Source organism: Patagioenas fasciata, chromosome 35, assembly GCF_037038585.1.
Source record: "Patagioenas fasciata isolate bPatFas1 chromosome 35, bPatFas1.hap1, whole genome shotgun sequence".
NCBI classification, from domain to species: Eukaryota; Metazoa; Chordata; class Aves; order Columbiformes; family Columbidae; genus Patagioenas; species Patagioenas fasciata.
The window spans coordinates 3,370,605-3,393,131 of NC_092554.1; the positions used below are offsets into that span (position 1 = coordinate 3,370,605).

A 22,527-nucleotide genomic window follows, 5' to 3' on the forward strand; every position below is an offset into this window, starting at 1 on the left:
GGGCGTGGCCGAGGCGCTCGGGCCAATCGGCGCTCGGGCCAATCGGCGCTCGGGCCAATCGGCGCTCGGGGGGAAGGGGGGGGGCGGGACGCGCTCGGCCCGGCAGCGGCGGCGGCGGCGGCCGCGGGTTCGGCCATGAACATCCTGCCCAAGAAGTCGTGGCATGTGCGGGGCCGGGACAACGTGGCGCGGGTCCGGCGGGACGAGGCGGCGGCCAAGGCGGAGCGGAGGAAACGGGACGCGCGGGCCCTGAGGGCCGAACAGGAGGCGAGCGGGGGGGGCGGGGGGGGGGCGGAGAGCGGCGCGGGCGGGGCTGAGCGGGGCTTGGGGGGCGGGGATTGGATGGGGGCGGAGATAGGGGCGGGGCTTGGGAAGGCGGTGGGGAGCGACTGGGCGTGGCTTGGGGGGCGGGGCTAAAGGGGTGGGCGGAGCTGGGGGTGGGTGGAGATTGGAAGGGTGGGCGGGACTTGGGGTGGGCGGAGATTGGATGGGTGGGCGGAGCTGAGGGCGGGACTTTGGGTGGGCAGAGATTGAAAGGGTGGGCGGAGATTAAGAGTGGGCGGGGCTTGGAGGCAATGAGTGGAGATTGAAAGGGTGGGAGGGGCTTGGGTGGGCGGAGATTGGATGGGTGGGTGGAGATTGGTGGGCGGAGCTTGGACCCCGAGCAGGTTTGGGGGCTGTGGGCGGGGCTTGCTGTGGGCGGGGCTTGGATCAAACCATTCTTATCTATGGGGCAGGGGGTGTGGTAGGGGTGGCGATTTGGGTCTGGGCGGGAGTTTAACCCCCCCGTCCCCCCAGGCCCGCACCGAACTCCTGCGTAAGAAAGCCCGAGGTTTGCGGGGGGGCACCTCCCCGCCCTCCCCCCCCGCTTCGTCGGCCCCCCCCGTTTTATTCCCACCCCCCCACGAAGCCGGGGAGGACGAGACCCCCAACCGGGAGCACGAGGAGGAGAAGCGGCAGGAGCAGGTTGGGGGGTGTGGATAGAACTTGGGGGGTGTTTTGGGGGGGTCTGGGGGAGCCCCCCGCTAAGTTTTGTGTTATTGAGGTCATAGAATGTGGTGAGAACCCCCCTGACCCCCCCTTCCAGTCCCCCTAGTACCATTGGCATCGTGGTCTCCCATCCAAGCCCTGACCGGGGCCGACCCTGCTGAGCTTCCCAGATCAGATGAGATCAGTCATTTATACCTATATACAGATATAATCTATACATATATATATATATAAGTTCACCAAGTATATCCTGATAGTATCTGAGCCCACCCCAGGTCCCATTGGCCTGCCTGTGGTCTCCCATCCGAGCACTGACCGAGCCTGACCCTGCTTAGCTTCCCAGATCAGACGAGATCAGTCACTTATACAAATGAATATATATAAAATATGTACATATATATATATATAAAGTTCACCAATATCCTGATAGTATCTGAGCCCCCCCAGGTCCCATTGGCTTCCTGGCCACAAGGGCCCAGTGCTGGCTCAGCCCACAGCACCTGCTGTTCCCCACTGGTCTCCCATCCAAGCACTGACCAGGGCCGACCCTGCTTAGCTTCCCAGATCAGATGAGATCAGTCATTTAGACATATATATATACATATATATGTATATAAGCTCACCAAGTATATCCTGATAGTGTCTGAGCCCCCCCAGGTCCCATTGGCCTCATGGTCTCCCATCCAAGCGCTGACGGGGCTGACCCTGCTGAGCTTCCCAGATCAGATGGGATGGGGCATTCTCAGGGTGCTATGGCTGTATATCTGTATCTATATATATATGGTCTCCCATCCACGCACTGACTGGGGCTGACCCTGCTTAGCTTCCCAGATCAGATGAGATCAGTCATTTATACATATATATATATGTATACATATATATGTATATAAGCTCGCCAAGTATATCCCGATAGTATCTGAGCCCCCCCAGGTCCCATTGGCCTCGTGGTCTCCCATCCAAGCGCTGACCGGGGCCGACCCTGCTGAGCTTCCCAGCTCAGACGGGATGGGGCGCTCAGGGAGCTGTGGCTGTGTATATGTGTGTATGTATAGTACGTGCATATGTACACGTTCTATACGTTGCTGAGGGGGCGCTGTCTGCGGCAGGAGCGGCGCGAGCGGGCGCTGGGCATCCTGACCTACCTGGGGCAGAGCGCGGCCGAGGCCCAAACGCGCCCCCCCTGGTACCTGCAGCCCCCCCGGGGACAGCCGGACGGCGCGGGGGGGACAGACGGACGCGGGGCGCCCCGGCCCGGGGACCCGCTCGTCACCATCCGACAGCAGCTGGGGGGGCGGCGCCGGGAGCGCCCCCCCAAAAACAGCCCCCCCAAGAACAGCCCCCCGCCCGCCAAGCGCGCCGGGTAAGTGCGACCCCCCCCCCCGTGCTAATTAACGCTTTCATTAATTAACTGTCCCGTTCATTCACCCTGGGGGGAGGTAAGAGCCGCCCCCCCCGTTTAACCAGCCCCCCACAGATTTAGTGCCCTGACCCATGTTAATTAACATTTATTAATTAATTATCCTCCTTATTAAGTAGCAGCATTATGTTCCTTATTAACTACCTCAAATTTTTACCTCATATTTACCTCAAATTCCTCTCAGTTTACCTCAAATTTTTACCTCAAGTTTACATAAATTTACCTCAAACTTCTCTCAAATTTACCTCGGATTTCTCTCAAATTTTTACCTCAAATTTATCTCAGATTTCTCTCATTTTATCTCAGATTTACCTCAAGTTTACCTTAAATTTGCCTCAGAATTTTCTCAAATTTACCTCAGATTTCTCTCAAATTTCATTTGCCTCAAATTTACCTTGAATTTAGCTCAGATTTAACTCAATTTTTTACCTCAGATTTGCCTCAAATTTTTACCTCAAGGTTGCCTTAAATCTACCTCAGAATTTTCTCAAATTTACCTCAGATTTCTCTCAAATTTACCTCAAATTTTTACCTATTTACTTCAGATTTCTCTCAATTTACCTCAAATTTTACCCTCAAATTTACCTCAGAATTTTCTTAAATTTCTCGCAAATTTACCTTAGATTTAACTCAAATTTTCCCCTCAAATTTACCTGAAATTTACCTCAGAATTTTCTCAAATTTCTCTCAAATTTCCCCTCAAATTTACCTCAGAATTTTCTCAAATTTATCTCTAACTTACCCCAGGTTTAGCTCAGATTTACCTCAAACTTTTCCCTCAAATTTGGCTCAGAATTTTCTCAAATTTCTCTCAAATTTACCTCAGATTTACCTCAAATTTTTCCCTCAAATTTCCCTCAGAATTTTCTCAAATTTCTCTCAATTTATCTCACATGTCCCTCAAATTTTCCCCTCAAGTTTACCTCAGATTTCCCTCAGATTTCTCCCAATTTCCCTCAGATTTCTCCCAATTTCCCTCAGATTTTCCCTCCAATTTCCCTCAGATTTCCCTGATTTCTTCCAATTTCCCTCAGATTTCCCCCAATTTCCCTCAGATTTCCCTCCAATTTCTCCCAATTTCCCTCAGATTTCTCCCAGTTTCCCTCAGATTTTCCCTCCAATTTCTCCCAATTTCCCTCCGATTTCTCCCAATTTCCCTCAGATTTTCCCTCAGATTTCTCCCAATTTCCTTCAGATTTCCCCCTGATTTCTCCCAATTTCCCTCAGATTTCCCTCAGATTTCCCCCAGTTTCCCTCATATTTCTCCCAATTTCCCTCAGATTTTCCTCCGATTTCTCCCAATTTCCCTCAGATTTTCCCTCCAATTTCTCCCAATTTCCCTCAGATTTCCCTCAGATTTCTCCCAATTTCCCTCAGATTTCCCTCCGATTTCTCCCAATTTCCCTCAGATTTTCCTTCAGATTTTCTCTCCAATTTCCGTCAGATTTCCCTCCGATTTTTCCCAATTTCCCTCAGATTTCCCTTGGATTTCTCCCAATTTCCCTCCGATTTCCCCCCGATTTCTCCCAATTTCCCTATTTTCCCCCAATTTCCCTCAGATTTCTCCCAATTTCCCTCAGATTTCCCTCCAATTTCTCCCAATTTCCCTCAGATTTCTCCCAATTTCCCTGATTTTCCCTCCAATTTCCCTCAGATTTTCCCTCCAATTTCCCCCCGATTTCCCCCAATTTCCCTCAGATTTCCCCCCGCTTTCCCCAATTCCGTTCCCCCGATTCGTTCCCCTCCTCCCCGCTCACGCCGGGTCCCGCGGCAGCGCCCCCTCCCGGGGGCTGGCGGAGCTGCGGCGCCGGCGGCTGCAGCGCGAGGCGGCCGAGGCGGCGCGGACGCGGGAGCTGCTGCTGCGGGGGGGGGCCCCGGCACCCTGCGCCCCCCCCCCGGACGACCGAGCCCGGCCCTACAACTCCCAGTTCCACCCCCAGCTGGCGCGGGGGGGGCGGGGACCCCCCAAAAAGCCATGAAATCGACCCAAAATTACACCCCCCCCCGCCTGCCCAATGGGGGTGACGCCATTTTGTGCTGGCGCCATTTTGTGGTGACGCCACAAACCCCCCTGGAAAAGGCGGGAAAGGGGGAAAGGGGGGGGTATAAAGAGGGGTGACCCCCCCCAAATTGTGCCCCCCCACCAATAGGGGGTGACGCCAATTTTGGGGGGGGGTCAAACCCCCCTGGAAAAGGCGGGAAAAGAGGCAGGGGGGGGGCATTAAGGGGGGTGCCCCCCCCCCATACGATTGTAACCCCTCCCCCCGCGCGAAACGACCCTTTCCATATAAAACTATTTATTCATAAATAAATGAAAATAAGTTGTTTTTTTACCAAAAAATCTCACTTGGGGGGGGGGATGACCCCCCCCCCACCCCCCCGCAGTGTGTGTGACCCCCCCGAGGTGACATTTGGGGGGTGGGGGGGTTAAATATCACCCCCCCCCCCCAAATACTCAGCCCAGCTGCAACGTATGGGGGGGGGGGTGGTGAAAATTGGGGTGAAATTGCTGGTTTTTGGGGCTCGGCGAGTTCCAAACCCACATAATCACATGCGGGGGGGGCAAAGGGGGGTCCCCAAGGTTTTTGGCGCCCCCCCCCAGTTTATTTTTTGGGGGGGGGGTCCCCAAAATTACTGCAGGTCTCGGTCCTCCAGGTACCGGTACTCGAAGGTGAATCCTTCCTTCTTGCGCTGCCCCCACTTCTCGTAGTCAAAATAGATGTAAGTGCCCTAAAATGTGAATTGGGGGGGTTAATAAATATTGGGGGACCCCCCCACCTCAAAAAATCCCCAAATCCCCAAAATTCTCCTCAAAAATTGAGGGAGCCCCCCCTAAAATGGAGGGGGAAGCGTGGAGGGCGTTGAGTTCCTGCTGGTGGGTTTGGGGGGGAAATGGGGATTTTGGGGGGTTTTTTTGGACTTTGGGGGGGTCAATAAATATTGGGGGGGGCAATATATATGGGGGGGGGTCAGTAAATATTGGGGGACCCCCCCCCCACCCCTAAAAAAACCCAAAATCACCAAAATTCTCAGAAATTAGGAGGAGCCTCCCCCAAAATGGCGGGAGCACAGGGGCCGGTGTTGAACTCCTGGTGGCGTTTTGGGGGGGAAAATGGGAATTTTGGGGTATTTTGGGGGTATTCTTGTGGAGTTTGGGGTTCACTAAATATTGGGGGGGGTCATTAAATATTGGGGGACCCCCCCACCCCAAAAAATCCCCAAAATCGCCAAAATTCTCCTCAGAAATTAGGAAGAGCCTCCCCCAAAATGGCGGGAGCAGAGGGGCCGGTGCTGAACTCCTGGTGGTGTTTTGGGGGGGAAAATGGGATTTTTGGGGTATTTTTGGGGTATTTTTGTGGAGTTTGGGGTTCACTAAATATTGGGGGGGTCAGTAAATATTGGGGGACCCCCCCACCCCAAAACATCCCCAAAATCGCCAAAATTCTCCTCAGAAATTAGGAAGAGCCTCCCCCAAAATGGCGGGAGCAGAGGGGCCGGTGCTGAAGTCCTGGTTGGTGTTTTGGGGGGGGAAATGGGAATTTTGGGGTATTTTTTGGGTATTTTTGTGGAGTTTGGGGTTCACTAAATATTGGGGGGGGTCAGTAAATATTGGGGGACCCCCCCACCCCAAAATCGCCAAAATTCTCCTCAGAAATTAGGAAGAGCCTCCCCCAAAATGGCGGGAGCAGAGGGGCCGGTGCTGAAGTCCTGGTGCTGTTTTGGGGGGGGAAATGGGAATTTTGGGGTATTTTTTGGGTATTTTTGTGGAGTTTGGGGTTCACTAAATATTGGGGGGGGTCAGTAAATATTGGGGGACCCCCCCACCCCAAAACATCCCCAAAATCGCCAAAATTCTCCTCAGAAATTAGGAAGAGCCTCCCCCAAAATGGCGGGAGCAGAGGGGCCGGTGCTGAACTCCTGGTGGCGTTTTGGGGGGGGAAAATGGGATTTTTGGGGTATTTTTTGGGTATTTTTGTGGAGTTTGGGGTTCACTAAATATTGGGGGGGGTCAGTAAATATTGGGGGACCCCCCCACCCCAAAACATCCCCAAAATTCTCCTCAGAAATTAGGAAGAGCCTCCCCCAAAATGGCGGGAGCAGAGGGGCCGGTGCTGAACTCCCGGTCGCGTTTGGGGGGGTTTTGGGCGGTTTTGGGGGTGCAAGGGGGGGTTTTGGGGTACGGGGGGGGGGTGTTTAAGGGGGGGGTATTTTGGGGGCCCCCCCGACCTGCTCGAACTCGTCGGTGATGGTTTTGGGCTCCTCGTGCCGCTGGAACCACATCATGTACTTGGTGTGGAAGCGCCACGACTGCTTCTTCAGCGCCTTGGCCGCCAAGTATTGCGCTTTAGTACCCTGGGGGGGCAAAAATTAATGAGGGGGGGTCATAATTAATTAGAGGGGGGGGGTCCCAATCTATAGTGACCCCCCCCAAATCTATAGGAGCGCCCTAAAATCTATAGCGAGCCCCCCAAGTTAATAAAGAGATGGAGATGGGTCCTTCCCCCCCAAGCCAATGTTGAGCTTTGCTGACCTGGGGGGGGGGTAATTAATTAAGGGGGGGTAAAATTAATTAGGGGGTGCAATAATTAGTTAGGGGATCCTCAGTTTATAGCCCCCCCCCCACAAATTTATAGGGGTACCCCAAAAGTTAATAGGGGGGGAGATGGGTCCTTGCTCCCCCCATGGTGTTGGGATTGGGTGACATGGGGGCTAAAAAGTTAATTAAGACTTAATTAAGGGGTAAGAAAATAATTAATTAGGGGACAATAATTAATTAGGGAGCTCCCTATAAATTTTGGGGGTTCCTATAAATTGGAGACCCCCCCAAAATGAATAGAGGGGGGAAAAGGGGTTGAATTCATGCCCTGGTTCTGGGGTGAATTTGGGGGTGAATTGGGGTTTTTTGGGGGGGGGCTGGGGGGGGTCCAGGGGGTGTTTTTGGGGTGAATTGGGGGTTTTTTGGGGGGGGGTTTGGGGGGGTCCAGGGGGTGTTTTGGGGGTGAATTGGGGGGGGTGGGGGTGAATTTGGGTTTTTTTTGGGGGGGTTGGGGGTTTGTTGGGGGGTCTGGGGGGGTCTAGGGGGTGTTTTTGGGGTGAATTGGGGGGGGTTTGGGGGTGAATTTGGGCTTTTTTGGGGGGGGGGGCTGGGGGGGTCCAGGGGGTGTTTTGGGGTGAATTGGGGGATTTTGGGGGGGTCCAGGTGGTGGTTTTGGGGTGGATTAGGGGGGTCCAGGGGGTGTTTCTGGGGTGAAGTGGGGGGGATCCAGGGGGTGGTTTTGGGGTGAATTGGGGGGTTTTGGGGAGGGGGTTTGGGGGGGGATCCAGGGGGTGGTTTTGGGGTGAACTGGGGGGGTCCAGGGGGTGTTTTTGGGGTGAATTGGGGAGTTTTTGGGGGGGGTTTCTGGGGTGAATTGGGGGTTTTTTGGGGGGGGGTTGGGGGTGAATTGGGGGGTTTTGGGGGGTGTTTTTGGGGTGAATTGGGGGGTGTTTTTGGGGTGAATTGGGGGGTGTTTTTGGGGTGAATTGGGGGGTTTTGGGGGGTGTTTTTGGGGTGAATTGGGGGGTGTTTTTGGGGTGAATTGGGGGGTTTTTGGGGGGTGTTTTTGGGGTGAATTGGGGGTTTTTGGGGGCCGGTACCTCCAGGTAGTAGAAGATGAAGAACAAGGTCTCTGTGGAGAGGCGCTGGTAAAACTCCACGGTGTCCGAGTGGGGGGGGGGCAGCTGGTGGTGGTACGGGGGGGTGGGGCAGGGGTTGCGCGGGAGGTACTGCCTGGGGGGGGGGGGCACAAATCAGCCCAAACGCACCAGAATTCCACCCAATCTGCCCAAACACCCAACACTGCCTGCCAAACCCAAAGTTTGCCCCAAATTCACCCGAGAACCTGAAATTCGCCCCAAATTCATCCGAAAATCCAAATTCCACCCTAAAATCCAAGTCACCCCCATAATTCAAAATTCACCCCAAAATATCCAGAATTCAGCCCAAAATCCAAAATTCACCCCAAAATCGCAAAATTCACCCAAAATTCCAGAATTTGTGCAAAAAACTAAAATTCACCCCCAAATCCAAAATTTGCTCAAAATTCCAAAATTTGCCCCAAATTCAGCCCAAATTCCAAAATTCACCCAAAAATTCAAATTCACCCAAAATTCCAAAATTTGCCCCAAATTCAGCCCAAAATCCAAAATTCACCCAAAATTCAAATTCATCCAAAATTTGCCCCAAATTCAGCCCAAAATCCAAAATTCACCCAAAATTCCAAAATTTGCCCCAAATTCAGCCCAAAATTCAAAATTCACCCAAAAATTCAAATTCACCCAAAATTCCAAAATTTGCCCCAAATTCAGCCCAAAATCCAAAATTCACCCAAAATTCTAAAATCTGCCCCAAATTCAGCCCAAAATCCAAAATTCACCCAAAATTCTAAAATCTGCCCCAAATTCAGCCCAAAATCCAAAATTCACCCAAAATTCCAAAATTTTCCCAAAATTCAGCCCAAAATCCAAAGTTTGCAAACAAATCCAAATTTTGCCCCAAATTCAGCCCCAAATCCAAAATTCACCCAAAAATCGAAAATTCACCGCCAAATTCCAAAATTTGCCCCCAAATCCAAAATTCACCCCAAATTTCCCCCAAAATCGAAAATTTGAGGCATTTTTAGAAATTCTCCCAGGTCCCCCTTTACCCCCATATCCCCATTTACCCCCCTAATTCTTTTTTTGCCCCCTCCCCAATTTTTCAGGGGACCCCCCCAAACATTTTTGTGCCCCCCCATATTTTTAAGGTGGTTTCCTCCCCCCATTTAGAGCCACAAAAGGTGCCCCCAGGTCCCCCCTTCCCCCCATTTCCCTCCCCCTCACCCCCACTTCACCCCCCCCAATTTTTTCTGGCCCCCCCCCAACTTTTGGGGTGACCCCCTTGGCCATTTCCCAGTGTCCCCCTGATAATTTTGGGGTGACCCCCCCCAATTTTTGCCACATCCCCCCCATTTAGAGCCACAAAAGGTGCCCCCAAGTCCCCCATTACCCCCATTTCCCTCCCCCTCACCCCCACTTCACCCCCCCCAATTTTTTCTGGCCCCCCCCCCAACTTTTGGGGTGACCCCCTTGGCCATTTCCCAGTGTCCCCCTGATACTTTTGGGGTGCCCCCCCCCATTTAGAGCCACAAAAGGTGCCCCCAGGCCCCCCCTTCCCCCCATTTCCCTCCCCCTCACCCCCCACTTCACCCCCGTTTCCCCCCCCAATTTTTTCCGGACCCCCCCCAGACTTCGTGGGGGACCCCTTGGGGCACCCCCCCCCCCCGCCCCCCCGCACCGGATGCGCTCCGAGTCGCTGGGGTGGGGCATGTGCCCCCAGGCCGGCTCCTGCAGCGCCTGCTGGTAGAGCTGCTCCTTGCCCAGGGGGAGGGGCCCCAGCGGACACACCCCCAGCGCCAGCGGCAGCGTCACCTCCCCCAGCCCCCCCGCGGGGGGCACCGGGGCGGGGCCCCCGCCCCCCAGCAGCAGATCTGCAAAACGGGGGGGTCAGAGGAGGGAGTTTGGGGGGATAAGGGGGCTTTGGGGGGATATGGGGGGGTTTGGGGGGGAATATGGGGGGGTTGGGGGAGATAAAGGGGGTTTGGGGGGAATATGGGGGGGGTTGGGGAGATAAAGGGGGTTTGGGGGGGAATATGGGGGGGGTTGGGGAGATAAAGGGGGTTTGGGGGGGAATATGGGGGGGATTGGGGGGGAATATGGGGGGGGTTGGGGGAGATAAAGGGGGTTTGGGGGGGAATATGGGGGGGGTTGGGGGGGGAATATGGGGGGGCTTGGGGGAGATAAAGGGGGTTTGGGGGGGAATATGGGGGGGGATTGGGGGGGAATATGGGGGGGGTTGGGGGAGATAAAGGGGGTTTGGGGGGGAATATGGGGGGGGTTGGGGGGGGGAATATGGGGGGGGTTTGGGGGAGATAAAGGGGGTTTGGGGGGAATATGGGGGGGGTTTGGGGGGGAATATGGGGGGGGTTTGGGGGGGGAATATGGGGGGGTTTGGGGGGGAATATGGGGGGGGTTTGGGGGAGATAAAGGGGGTTTGGGGGGGAATATGGGGGGGTTTGGGGGGGAATATGGGGGGGTTGGGGGAGATAAAGGGGGTTTGGGGGGAATATGGGGGGGTTTGGGGGAGATAAAGGGGGTTTTTGGGGGAATATGGGGGGGTTTGGGGGGGAATATGGGGGGGGTTTGGGGGAGATAAAGGGGGTTTGGGGGGGGAATATGGGGGGGTTTGGGGGGGAATATGGGGGGGTTGGGGGAGATAAAGGGGGTTTGGGGGGGAATATGGAGGGGGTTTGGGGGGGGAATATGGGGGGGGTTTGGGGAGATAAAGGGGGTTTGGGGGGGAATATGGGGGGGTTTGGGGGGGGAATATGGGGGGGTTTGGGGGGGAATATGGGGGGGGTTTGGGGGGGAATATGGGGGGGTTTGGGGGGGAATATGGGGGGGGTTTGGGGGAGATAAAGGGGGTTTGGGGGGGAATATGGGGGGGTTTGGGGGGGAATATGGGGGGGTTTGGGGGGGGAATATGGGGGGGTTTGGGGGGGAATATGGGGGGGGTTTGGGGGAGATAAAGGGGGTTTGGGGGGGAATATGGGGGGGTTTGGGGGGGAATATGGGGGGGTTTGGGGGGGGAATATGGGGGGGTTTGGGGGGGAATATGGGGGGGGTTTGGGGGAGATAAAGGGGGTTTGGGGGGGGAATATGGGGGGGTTTGGGGGGGAATATGGGGGGGGTTTGGGGGAGATAAAGGGGGTTTGGGGGGGAATATGGGGGGGATTGGGGGGGAATATGGGGGGGTTTGGGGGGGAATATGGGGGGGGTTTGGGGGGGGCACCAATGGGGGAAACCTGGACCCCCCCCCCAGGAGTAAATCTGGAAAATTGGGGGGGATTAGGGGCAAATTTGGGGGTGGTTTGAGGGGCATAAAGGGGGTTTAGGGGGGAGTTTGGGGGTGATAAAGGGGGTTGGGGGAGGAGTTTGGGGGGGGCACCAATGGGGGACACCTGGACCCCCCCCTTGAGTAAATCTGGGAAATTGGGGGGGGTGTAGAGGGGATTTTGGGGGTGGTTTGGGGGATAACGGGGGATTTTAGGGGGGAGTTTGGGGGTGATAAAAGGGGGTTTGGGGGGGAATTTGGGGGGATCCTGGGGGTGGGTTTGGGGGGGCACCAATTGGGGGAAGCTGGACCCCCCCAGGAGTAAATCTGGGAAATTTGGGGGGGATTAGGGGCAAATTTGGGGGGGATTTGGGGTGAATTTGGGGGGGTTTGGGGTGAATTTGGGGGGATCCGGGGTGAATTGGGGGGGTTCAGGGGTGAATTTGGGGGGATCTGGGGTGAATTGGGGGGGTCCAGGGGTGAATTTGGGGGGATCCGGGGTGAACTGGGGGGGTTCGGGGTGAATTTGGGGGGGTCTGGGGTGAATTTGGGGGGATTTGGGGTGAATTTGGGGGGTCCAGGGGTGAATTTGGGGGGGTTCGGGGTGAATTGGGGGGGTTCGGGGTGAATTTGGGGGGGTCTGGGGTGAATTGGGGGGGTTCGAGGTGAATTTGGGGGGTTCGGGGTGAATTTGGGGGGGTTTGGGGTTAATCTGGGGGGATCTGGGGTGAATTGGGGGGGTTCAGGGGTGAATTTGGGGGGTTCGGGGTGAATTGGGGGGGTCCAGGGCCGTTTCTCACCGCGCTCCCCCAGGTGCAGGGGGGGCCCCGGCTCCTCCAGCCCCCCCCGCTCCAGCGGCTTCAGGCTCAGGGACTCGGGGGCCTGGGGGTTAATTAACGGGGGTTAATTAACAGGGGTTAATTAACACGGGGGGGGAAATGAGGGGGGCAAATCTCACCTTGATGTCGGGGGCGGCGCTGAACTGGGGGGGCCCGTTGAGCAGGGGGGGGGCGGCCCCTCCCCCCCCCGCCCCCCCCTTGGCCTCGTTGAACGGGGGAGGGGGCGACGTGGGGGGGTTGGGCAGCGGGGGAGGGGCCAGCAGGTTGGCCCCGCCCCCCACCGGCCCCGCCCCACCGGCGGCTCCGCCCCCAGCGCTGGGAGGGGGAGGGGCGGGGGGGCCACTCGGCTCCTTCCTGGGGGGGTGGAACACAAAATTGAGCAGTTTGGCCCCAAATTTTGGGGGGGGGGGGAGATTTGGGGTCATTTTGGGGGGGGTGGGGTCACTCACGTGGTGCTGGGGGGGGGGTTGTGGCCGGGTGCTGGGGGGGGGAGGGGCTGAGCGGCCCCTCCCCCCCCTTCGGAGGAGCTGTCGGCGACCACGGAGCTGTAACCTTAATTAACCACAATAATTAACAGCTCGTTAACCCCCCAGTTCATTACTTAAGCCCTTCCCCCACCTAATTATCCAGAGCCTGTGTCAATTAACTTCCCCCATCATTAATTAACCCCCCCCAAAACCTCCCCCCTCCCCCCAGACCCAACACTGGGGGATCAATGGGGGTTAATTAATGCCCCCCCCAATTAACACCAAACACAATTCATTAATTAACCCCCTCCCTCACCTAATTAACCCCATCTTACCCCAGTTAACCCCCCCCATAATTAATTAACCCCCCCCCGGTGCTTAATGTCCCCCCCAATTAATAAAGCATTAATTACACTCAGTGGTGGCCCTGTTCCGTTAATCAAACCCCTTCACTAATTAACACCCCCAAACTAATAACCCCCCCCCAATTAATCAATTAACCCCCTCCTCCTCCTCCCAATTACCCCCTTCCACCCCCAATTACCCCCCCAATAATCAATTAACCGCCCCCCAATTAACGAAGCGTTAATGGGACTCACTGGTGGCCCCGTTCTGTTTGCTGGCGCTGGGGGGGCGGGGCTGGGGGGGGGCGCTGGGAGGGGGCGGGGCCACGGCCTGGGCATAGGGGGTGGGGGTGCTGGGGGGAGGGTGCGTTGGCCCCGCCCCCGCCGCGGCCCCGCCCCCTTTGGCCCCGCCCCCACCGGAAGAGGCGTTACCCGCCCCCAGGGGGGGAGGGGCCGCGCTGGGGGGGGCGGGGAAGGGGGGAGGGGCGGCGGCGGGGGAGGGGGCGTGGGGGAGGGGCGGTTTGGAGCCGTTCTTGGCGGGAGACTGGAAGAGAAAAAAGGGGGGGTCAGAATGGGGGGGGACCCCGAAAATGGGGGGGTGGGAGGAAAAGGGGGGGGAATGGGGTTTAAAGGGGGGGGCACTTTGAAATGAGGGGGTGGGGGGGGAATGGGGGGGGAGTAGGGGGGATGGGGTTTAAATGGGGGGGGGGACACCCCAAAAATGGGGGGGATGGGAGGAAAAGTGGTGGGGGGAATAGGGGGGATGGGGATTAAATGTAGGGGGCACATCTCAAAATTTGGGGGGGGACACTTTAAAATGGGGGGGGATGAGGTTAAAATGGGGGGGGGATGGGGTTAAATGGGGGGACACAAAGGGTTAAAATGAGAAGGGGAACACCCCAGAAATGGGGGTTAAACGGGGGGGGACACCCCAAAAATGGGGGTTAAATGGGGGGGACACCCCAAACCCCCCCCCTCACCTCGCTGTCCGTCGATCTCCCCCGTTTCTTGTCATCCTCTGAGTTCTCCTGGGGGGGGACACACACATTTTATTAGGGGGGGGTCCCGCCCCTCCCCCACCCCCCCAGCCCCTCCCCCACCCCCCAAATGGGCCATTTTGGGCTGGCGGGGGGAGGGGAATCCGTACATTTCATGGGGTTTTTTGGGGGGTGTGGGTCACTGTGCACCCCTCCCCCACCCAGGGGGGTCCCCCCACCCCTCCCCCCCCCCCCTACTCACGGTGGGGCAGTTGGGGGAGGGGGGGATGGGCGAGCTGGAGGTGGTGGAGGTGGGGGAGGTGCTGCTCTGGTTGAAAATCTCCTCTTCCAGCTGCCCCGGCCCGGGGGGGGACGTGGCCACCAGGGCCTGTGCTGGGGGGGGACACGGGGGGGGGACACGTCAGGCCCCCCCGTACGAAAAACCACCAAAAAAGGCGAAAAAACCGCGATTTTCGGCCCAAAAACAGCCCAGAAATGACCAAAAACCACCCCGGTGTCCCCTCAATAAAGCTCCCCCGGGAACCTTCCCCCGAAATAAAGTTCCCCCAATATAAAGTTCCCCCCCCCCAAACCCATTCCCCAAAACTCCTTTGTCTCCCCAACCCCTATTTTCCCCCCTAAAATCTCTTTTTCTCCCCTAAAACCCCATTTATTCCCCCAAAACCTCATTTTTCCCCCCAAACCACATCTTTGCCCTCAAAAATCGCCATTTTTGCCCCCAAACCCCCCATTTTTTCCCAATTCTCTCCTTTTTGGCCCCAAAATCACTCAGGGGTGTCTTCAAGGCCCAGGTTATCAAAGCAGAACCTGCTTCCCCCACACCCCCATTTTTGCCCTCAAAACCCCCATTTTTGCCCCCCAAATCCCCACTTTTCCCCCCAAACCCCCATTTCTCCCCATTTTTTCCCCCATTTTCCCCCCAAACCCCCAATTTTTCCCAATTCTCTCATTTCTGGCCCAAAAATTACTCAGGGGTGTCCTCAAGGCCCAGGTTATCAAAGCAGAACCTGTTCCCCCCAAGCCCCCATTTTAGCCCCCAAAACCCCCACTTTTCCCCCCAAACCCCCATTTCTCCCCATTTTTCCCCCAAACCCCCAATTTTTCCCAATTCTCTCGTTTCTGGCCCCAAAATCACTCAGGGGTGTCCTCAAGGCCCAGGTTGTTGCACAGGAACCTGTTCCCCCCAAGCCCCCATTTCCCCCCCCAAACCCCCATTTTCCCCCCCAAAACCCCCATTTCCCCCCCCAAACCCCCATTTTCCCCCCCAAAGCGCCCGTTTTTCCCCCCGTTTTTCCCGATTCCCCGGTTTTCGGCCCCAAAAGGCTCACGGATGTCCTCGAGGTCCAGGTCGTCGTACAGGAACTCGTTCTCCTCGAAGTCGGGGTCCTGCGAGGAGTCCACGTAATACTCCACGTCATCCTTGATCTTGCGGATGGACTCGACCAGGATGGAGTCGTTGTCCAGCATGCGCAGGATGGTCTCCAGCATCCGCACGTGGAAACGGTGCCGCTCCAGCAGCCGCTTCAGCCCCTCGATCCGGTCCTGCTTCTGGGGGGGCAGAAAAGGGGGTTACACACCCTGGGTGGGGGAGGGAGTGACGGGGGGATGGGCAGTGGGGGGTAATGGGGGTAATGGGGGTAATGGGGGTAATGGGGGTAACTGGACAACGGTGCCGCTCCAGCAGCCGCTTCAGCCCCTCGATCCGGTCCTGCTGCTGGGGGGGCAGAAAAGGGGGTTACGCACCCTGGGTGGGGGAGGGAGAGATGGGGGAACGGGCAATGGGGGGTAATGGGGGTAATGGGGGTAATGGGGGTAATGGGGGTAACTGGACAACGGTGCCGCTCCAGCAGCCGCTTCAGCCCCTCGACCTGGTTCTGCTTCTGGGGGGGCAGAAAAGGGGGTTACACACCCTGGGTGGGGGAGGGAGAGACGGGGGGATGGGCAATGGGGGGTAATGGGGGTAATGGGGGTAATGGGGGTAATGGGACAACGGTGCCGCTCCAGCAGCCGCTTCAGCCCCTCGATCCGGTCCTGCTGCTGGGGGGGCAGAAAAGAGGGTTACACACCCTGGGTGGGGGAGGGAGTGACGGGGGGATGGGCAATGGGGGTAATGGGGGTAATGGGGGTAATGGGGGTAATGGGACAACGGTGCCGCTCCAGCAGCCGCTTCAGCCCCTCGATCCGGTCCTGCTGCTGGGGGGGCAGAAAAGGGGGTTACACACCCTGGGTGGGGGAGGGAGAGACGGGGGGATGGGCAATGGGGGGTAATGGGGGTAATGGGGGTAACAGGATAATGGGGTTAATAAGGCTAATGGGGTTAATACGGTTAATGAGGGTAATGGGGGTAATAGGGTTAATGAGGGTAATGGGTTAATGGGGGCAATGGGGTTAATGAGGGTAACAGGTTAATAGGGTTAATGGGGGCAATGGGGTTAATGAGGGCAATGGGGTTAATGGGGTTAATGAGGGCAATGGGGTTAATGGGGGTAATGGGTTAATGGGGTTAATAGGGTTAACGAGAGTAATAGGGTAATGGGCTAATAGGGTTAATGGGGTTAATAGGATAACGGGGATAACGGGTTAATGTGGTTAATGGGGGCAATGGGGGTAACGGGGTTAATGGGGTGGGGCAATGGGGTTAACGGGGTAATGGAGTTAATGAGCTTAATGGGTTAATGGGGGTAATGGGGGTAATGAGGGTAATGGGGTTAATGGGGTTAAGGGGTTAAAGGGGTAAATGGGGTTATGGGGTTAAACGGGCTTAATGAGCTTAAGGGGTTAATAGGGTTAATGGGGGAGGATGACGCTTCGCCCCCTCACTGGGCAGTTTCTGGGGGTTAATTAGCGTGTAATTAGCGCAATTAGGGTGCAATCGGGGGTCCTCACATCCTTGTCGCCCTTTTTCTTGCGCGTCTGCACCGACAGCGACTCCACTTCGCTCTCAAACTGGTCGATCTGCATGTTCAGGGTGTCGATGGTGCTCTGGGGGGCCAAAACCGGGTGAGTTCACCCCAAAATCCACCTCGGGGACCCCAAAACCCCCCCCGGGACCCCAAACCCCACCCCGGGACCCCAAAACCCCCCAGACCCCCCATTCATCTGCATGTTCAGGGTGTTGATGGTGCTTGGAGGGGCCAAAAAGATCACCAAATTCACCCCAAAATGCACTCCCAGGACCCCCCCAAACCCCCAGGACCCCCCCCAGGACACCCCAAAACCCCTCAGGACCCCCCAGCCCCCAAATCCCCCCCCAAACACCCCAAAAATCCCCATAACCCACCCTGACTCCTCCTCCATCTCCCTCTTGGTCAGGACCCCAATTCCCCCACTTCAGACCCCAAATCCCCCTTAGACACCCCAAATAACCCCAAATCCCCCCCAGGTCACCCCAAAACCCCCCAAAACCCCCCAGCCCCCAAATCCCCCCCAGACACCCCAAAAATCCCCATAACCCCCTGTCCATCCTCCTCCATCTCCCTCTGGGTCAAGACCCCAACTCCCCCACTTGACACCCCAAATCTCCCCCTTAGACACCCCAAATCCCCCCCAAACAACCCCCAGGACCCCCCCAGGACCCCCCAAAACCCCCCAGCCCCCAAATCACCCCCAAACATCCCAAAAATCCCCATAATCCCCTGTCCATCCTCCTCCATTTCCCTTTGGTTCAGGACCCCAACTCCCCCACTTGACACCCCAAATCTCCCCCTTAGACACCCCAAATCCCTCCCAAACCCCCCAAACAACCCCCAGGACCCCCCCAGGACCCCCCAGCCCCCAAATCCCCCCCAAACACCCCAATTATCCCCATAACCCCCTGTCCATCCTCCTCCATCTCCCTCTGGGTCAAGACCCCAACTCCCCCACTTGACACCCCAAATCTCCCCCTTAGACACCCCAAATCTCCCCCAAACCCCCCAAACAACCCCCAGGACCCCCCCAGGACCCCCCCGGACCCCCCAGGCCCCCTCACCGTGAGCCACTGCCCAACCTCCTCCTTCTCGCGCTGGGCCGGGTCGACCTTCTGCGCCAGCCCCAGCCCCTCCTTGGAATAGGCTTTGGTCTTGGTCTCGCGTTCCACCACCTTGAACCGCTCCATTTGCTGGGGGGGCGAGGAAACACGGGAACGTTACCCGGGGGGGGCCCCAAAATCCCTGACCCCCCCCCGGGTAAATGGGGAAACAGGGGGAGCAACCCCGACCCCCCAAAAGGGGAAAAAGGCCCAAGTTGGGCAAGAGAAACCTCAGATACAGGTGGGTTTTTTATAGGGGGGGTGTTTTGGGGACCCCCCTGCTTCACTCAGGGCCCCCCCACTTTATCCTGACCCCCCCACTTCACCCTAAATCCCCCTTTTTATCCTGACCCCCCCATTTTATCCTGAACCCCCCCAAAACCATTGAGCATCCCCAGGTCAACCAAAATGCATCTGTCGCCAAATTGGGGGGGGGTCACTAATTTTTTGAGGACCCTCCCACTTCACCCTGACCCCTCCACTTCACCCTGACCCCCCCCCATTTTATCCTAACCCCCCCATTTTATCCTAACCCCCCATTTTACTCAAGACCCCCCCAACACTATTGAGCATCCCCGAGTCACCCAAAATGCGACAGCCCCCAAATTTTGGGGTCAAGGATTTTTTGGGCACCCCCCCACTTCATTTCGGGCCCCCCCACCTTATCCTGACCCCCCCACTTCACCCTGACCCCCCCCCCGTTTTATTCTGACCCCCCCAATTTTATTCTGACCCCCCCCAATTTTACTCAAACCCCCCTCATTTTACTCAGGACCCCCCAAAACCAAAGTGAACCTCAAAATACAGTTGAACCCTATTTGTGGGCTCATGGGGGGGGGGGGTCACAATTTTTTGGGGTCCCCCCCACATCACTCACACCCCTCCATTCCATTCTGCCCCCCCATTCTATTCTGCCCCCCCCATTTTACTCAGAACCCCCCAAAGCAACCAGAACCGCCCCCCCCCCCCCCCCAAATCTATGACATCCCCCACGGGACCCCCCAAAACACCCCCCATGCAGCGGGGGGGCCACGGGGGGGTGTCAGAATTTTGGGGGGGCCCCCCCACTTTGCCCCCCCCCACTTTGCCCCCCCCCACTTTACCGTCTCGATGAGTTTCCGGTTCTCAATCAGCTGCCGTTTGTCTTTGATCTCATTGGACGCCACCCAGGTCTTGATCTGGTCCCTTAAACGCTGCGGGGGGGGGGGATTTTTTAGGAGGGGGTACCCCAAAATGTGCGTGTGCCCCCCCGGGGTCCCTGTGACCCCCCCCGGGTTTCGGGACCCCCCCGTACCTGTAGTTTTTTGATCTCTTTCTTGAGGTCGGCCTCGTATTTCTCCTTCTGGTTGGCGTTGGCGGCATTGTGGAGCTGGGGGGGAAATGGGGGGCAAAATGGGGGGGGGGGGCAAAAATATGGGGGGGAGAAATGGGGGGAAACGGGGGGAATGGGGGGGGGGCAAAATATGGGGGGAAAAGGGACCAAAAATGAGGGGGAGAAGGGGTTTGGGGGTCAGGGTGTTTTTTGGTGTCCCAAGGGGGTCTTGGGGGGGTCTGGGGGATCCTGGGGGGGTCTTGGTGTTCCAGGGGGGCATTAGGGGGATGTCTGGGGGGCTTTGGGGAGTCAAGGGGGGTGCTGGGGGGGACTGGGGGGGGGTCTGGGGGTTTTGGGGGTCTAGGGGAGGGTTCTGGGGGGTCCTGGGGGGTCTCCTGGGGGGACTCTGGGGGGTTTTAAGGGGTCAGGGGGCTTTATGGGGGGGTGTGGGGGCTTTAGGGGGCAAGGGGGAGGTCCTGGGGGGTTTGGGAAGTCAGGGGGGTCCGGGGGGAGGTCCTGGGGGGGTCTGGGGGTTTTGGGGGGTCCTGGGGGGTTTAGGGGGGGGCTTGGGGGCTCAGAGGGTTTTAGGGGGCTCCTGGGTGGGGCATTGAGGGGGTCTGGAGGAGTCAGGGGGGTTTAGGGGGGTCCTGGGGGTTTGGGGGGAGGTCTGGGGGGTTTTATGGGGATCCTGGGGGGTCTGGTTGCTTTTTGGGGGGTCTGGTTGTTTTTTGGGGGGCTCAGGGGGGTTTAAGGGGGTCCTGAGGGGTTTTTGGGGGGTCCCAGGGGGTATTTTGGGGTCCCCCCCCCCACCTTTTGCCAGATGTCCTCGAACTGCTCCACCCCCTCCGCCACCTTCTTCAGGCACCGGTCGATCTCACCTGGGGGAGGGAGGGGCCTCATTAGTGCTAATTAGCACTAATTAGTGGCATGTGACCCCGCCCAGCCTCATTAGTGCTAATTAGAGCTGCCCCGCCCAGCCACACCTGCCCCTGTGTGGCCCCACCCTGCCTGGCCCCGCCCTCGTTAGCGCTAATTAGCACCGCCCCAGCCCCACCCTGTCCCCCCAGCCTCATTACCACTAATTAGCGCCCCCCAGCCCCGCCTCGTTAGCGCTAATTAGCGCTAATTAGCGCCACTCACCCTGCAGTTTCCTCTTGTCAGCCATGGTGTCACCGGGGGGATCTCGGCATCACTGGGGGGGACCCTGGGGGAAGAAGGGGGGGTCAGGGACCTCCAGGGACCCCCCAAAACCCCCAACCCCCCCAGGATCCCCAAGCCCCTCCAGGGACCCCCAAAACCTCCAACCCCCCCCTAGGGACCCTCAAAAACCCCCAACCCCCCCCCAAACCCCCAACCCCTCCCAAGATCCCCAAGCGCCCTCAGGGACCCCCCAAACCCTCCAACCCCCCCAGGATCCCCAACCCCCTCCAGGGACCCCCAAAACCTGGCCCCCCCAATCCCCAACCCCCCCAGGGACCCCCAAAGGCTCCTCCCTCCGACCCCCTATAGCCCCACCCCCTCCAAGCCCCGCCCCCTCAGTGCCCCTGGCCCCGCCCATTGCACCCCTGGGCCCTTTAGGGGCCACCCCTATAGTTTCCCATTAGCCCTATAGAGCCCTATGCACCCCTATAGGCCCCTGCAGAGCCCCTACAGACCCTATAAACCCCTACAGAGCCTTTCCAGACCCCGCCAGAACCCTCATAATCACCTACAGAGCCCTATAGACACCTATAGAGCCTTCACAGACCCCCCATCACCAGCTATAGATCCCCATAGGCCCCTGGAGAGCTCTCAAGAGACACCCCCAGAACCTTATAGAGCCCCCATATGCCTCTACAGGCCCCTATAGAACCTCCGTAAACTCCTCCAGACCGCTATAAAGCCCCCATATGTTGCTATACAGCCCTATAGAATCTCTATATGCTACTCTATGTTCTTATAGGGCCCCTATAGAACCCTGTAGAGCTACAAAGAGCCCCCACAGAACCCTATAGGCTCCTATAGACGCTCTGCAAACTCACACAGAGCCCTATAGAGCTGCCATGTGTCTCTATAGAACCACTATGTGCCCCTATAGACCCCCATAGACCCTCATGCAGCCTCCATAAACTCCTATAGACACCCCATATGCAACTATATAATTACTACACGCCTCTATACGTCCCCAGATGGCCCCATGTGCTCCCACAAACCCTCTATAAGCGCCTCTATGTCCCCATAGGGCTCCTATATCCCCCCATACGTCCCTATACAGGCCCCGCCACCCCCCCAGGCCCCGCATCGGCGGCCCCACAGGCCGCTATAGGCCGCTATAGGCCCCCCATAGGCGCCTCCCGCCCTCTGTGTGTCCCCCCCTCACCGGGTCTGTCGCGGTCGCTGCCGGGGGGCGGGCGCTATCGCGATAGAGTCGCGGCCGCTCCCCCCGCTGCTCCGGCGGTGGCGGCGGCATCCAAGATGGCGGCGGCGCCCGGCGGCCGCCTCACCGCCCCGCCGCCCGCGCCCCGCCCCCCGCGCGACGCCATTGGCCGAGCCGCGCGTCTGTCACACCGCGCCGCCCGCCGATTGGCGGAGAGCGAGGGAGGAGGGTGGGGAGAGAGCCCGCGCGGCCACGCCCCCCCGCCGAGCTGTCAGTCAACACAGACGCCTCAGTGTTTATAGAGGGAAGGGGCGTGGCCACGCCATAATGAAGCAAGGGGCGGGCCCGCGCGCTAAGAGGCGCTTCCCATTGGCCGGAAGAGCCGCCACTCAAGATGCGGCGGGAGAGGGGTCACCTCCTCCCGCGATTGGGCAGACCCGCCCCGGAGGGCGGTGCCACGCGGTGCACTCCCCTCCCATAGGCTGCTGCCGCGCGCGGCAGAGCCAATGGCCGCCAGGCGTGTGCCAGGAGGCGTGGCCAGCTCAGCGAGTTGCCACTCAAAGTAGGAAGAGCCTATCAGAGGCTGGGAAAGCGGCTGAGGCCACGCCCCCCCCAAAAGTGGACCCAGGCGTTCAGGACTCCCCTAAAACTCACCCGAAAAAGGGGACCCAGGCATCCGGGTCCCCAAAAATGGGACCCAGGCATCCGGGATCCCTCCTTAAAAGGGACCCAGGCGTCCAGGAGACCCCCCCCAATAAGGGACCCAGGCATCCGGGAACCCCCAGAAACTCACCTGTAAAAGGGGACCCAGGCGTCCGGGATCCCCCAAAATGGGACCCAGGCGTCCGGGACCCCTCAAGAAGGGACCCAGGCGTCTGGGAGAC

The 22,527-nt window shown here is 58.0% G+C and overlaps 2 protein-coding genes across 2 annotated transcripts; one reads left to right on the plus strand and one right to left on the minus strand.

The window, feature by feature from the left end:
- Positions 1-81: 81 nt before the first annotated feature.
- LENG1 (leukocyte receptor cluster member 1) lies at positions 82-4,614 on the plus strand. The gene is made up of 4 exons (XM_071801168.1): positions 82-267; positions 799-966; positions 2,097-2,350; positions 4,182-4,614. Exons 1-4 carry the CDS (start codon positions 136-138, stop codon positions 4,384-4,386), a joined length of 759 nt encoding a protein of 252 aa, XP_071657269.1. The 5' UTR covers positions 82-135; the 3' UTR covers positions 4,387-4,614.
- A 73-nt stretch (positions 4,615-4,687) lies between these two features.
- CNOT3 (CCR4-NOT transcription complex subunit 3) lies at positions 4,688-21,785 on the minus strand. Its single transcript, XM_071801167.1, has 18 exons — positions 21,647-21,785; positions 20,428-20,491; positions 20,098-20,165; positions 19,270-19,344; positions 19,079-19,168; positions 17,937-18,065; positions 16,853-16,948; positions 15,295-15,514; positions 14,208-14,338; positions 13,944-13,996; positions 13,224-13,516; positions 12,607-12,709; positions 12,277-12,511; positions 12,119-12,200; positions 9,723-9,915; positions 8,045-8,177; positions 6,635-6,760; positions 4,688-5,137 (listed from the first exon to the last, which is right to left on the minus strand). Exons 2-18 carry the CDS (start codon positions 20,450-20,452, stop codon positions 5,039-5,041), a joined length of 2,151 nt encoding a protein of 716 aa, XP_071657268.1. The 5' UTR covers positions 20,453-20,491; positions 21,647-21,785; the 3' UTR covers positions 4,688-5,038.
- Positions 21,786-22,527: the final 742 nt, after the last annotated feature.

Coding starts and splice junctions, on each gene's coding strand:
- LENG1 (XM_071801168.1), top strand. CDS start 136: ATGAACATCCTGCCCAAGAAGTCGTGGCATGTGCGGGGCCGGGACAAC. Junction 268..798: donor CCCTGAGGGCCGAACAGGAG/GCGAGCGGGGGG, acceptor CCGTCCCCCCAG/GCCCGCACCGAACTCCTGCG. Junction 2,351..4,181: donor CCGCCCGCCAAGCGCGCCGG/GTAAGTGCGACC, acceptor GTCCCGCGGCAG/CGCCCCCTCCCGGGGGCTGG.
- CNOT3 (XM_071801167.1), bottom strand. CDS start 20,452: ATGGCTGACAAGAGGAAACTGCAGG. Junction 8,178..9,722: donor AGCGACTCGGAGCGCATCCG/GTGCGGGGGGGC, acceptor CCCCCCCCCCAG/GCAGTACCTCCCGCGCAACC. Junction 5,138..6,634: donor TCACCGACGAGTTCGAGCAG/GTCGGGGGGGCC, acceptor TTCACATTTTAG/GGCACTTACATCTATTTTGA.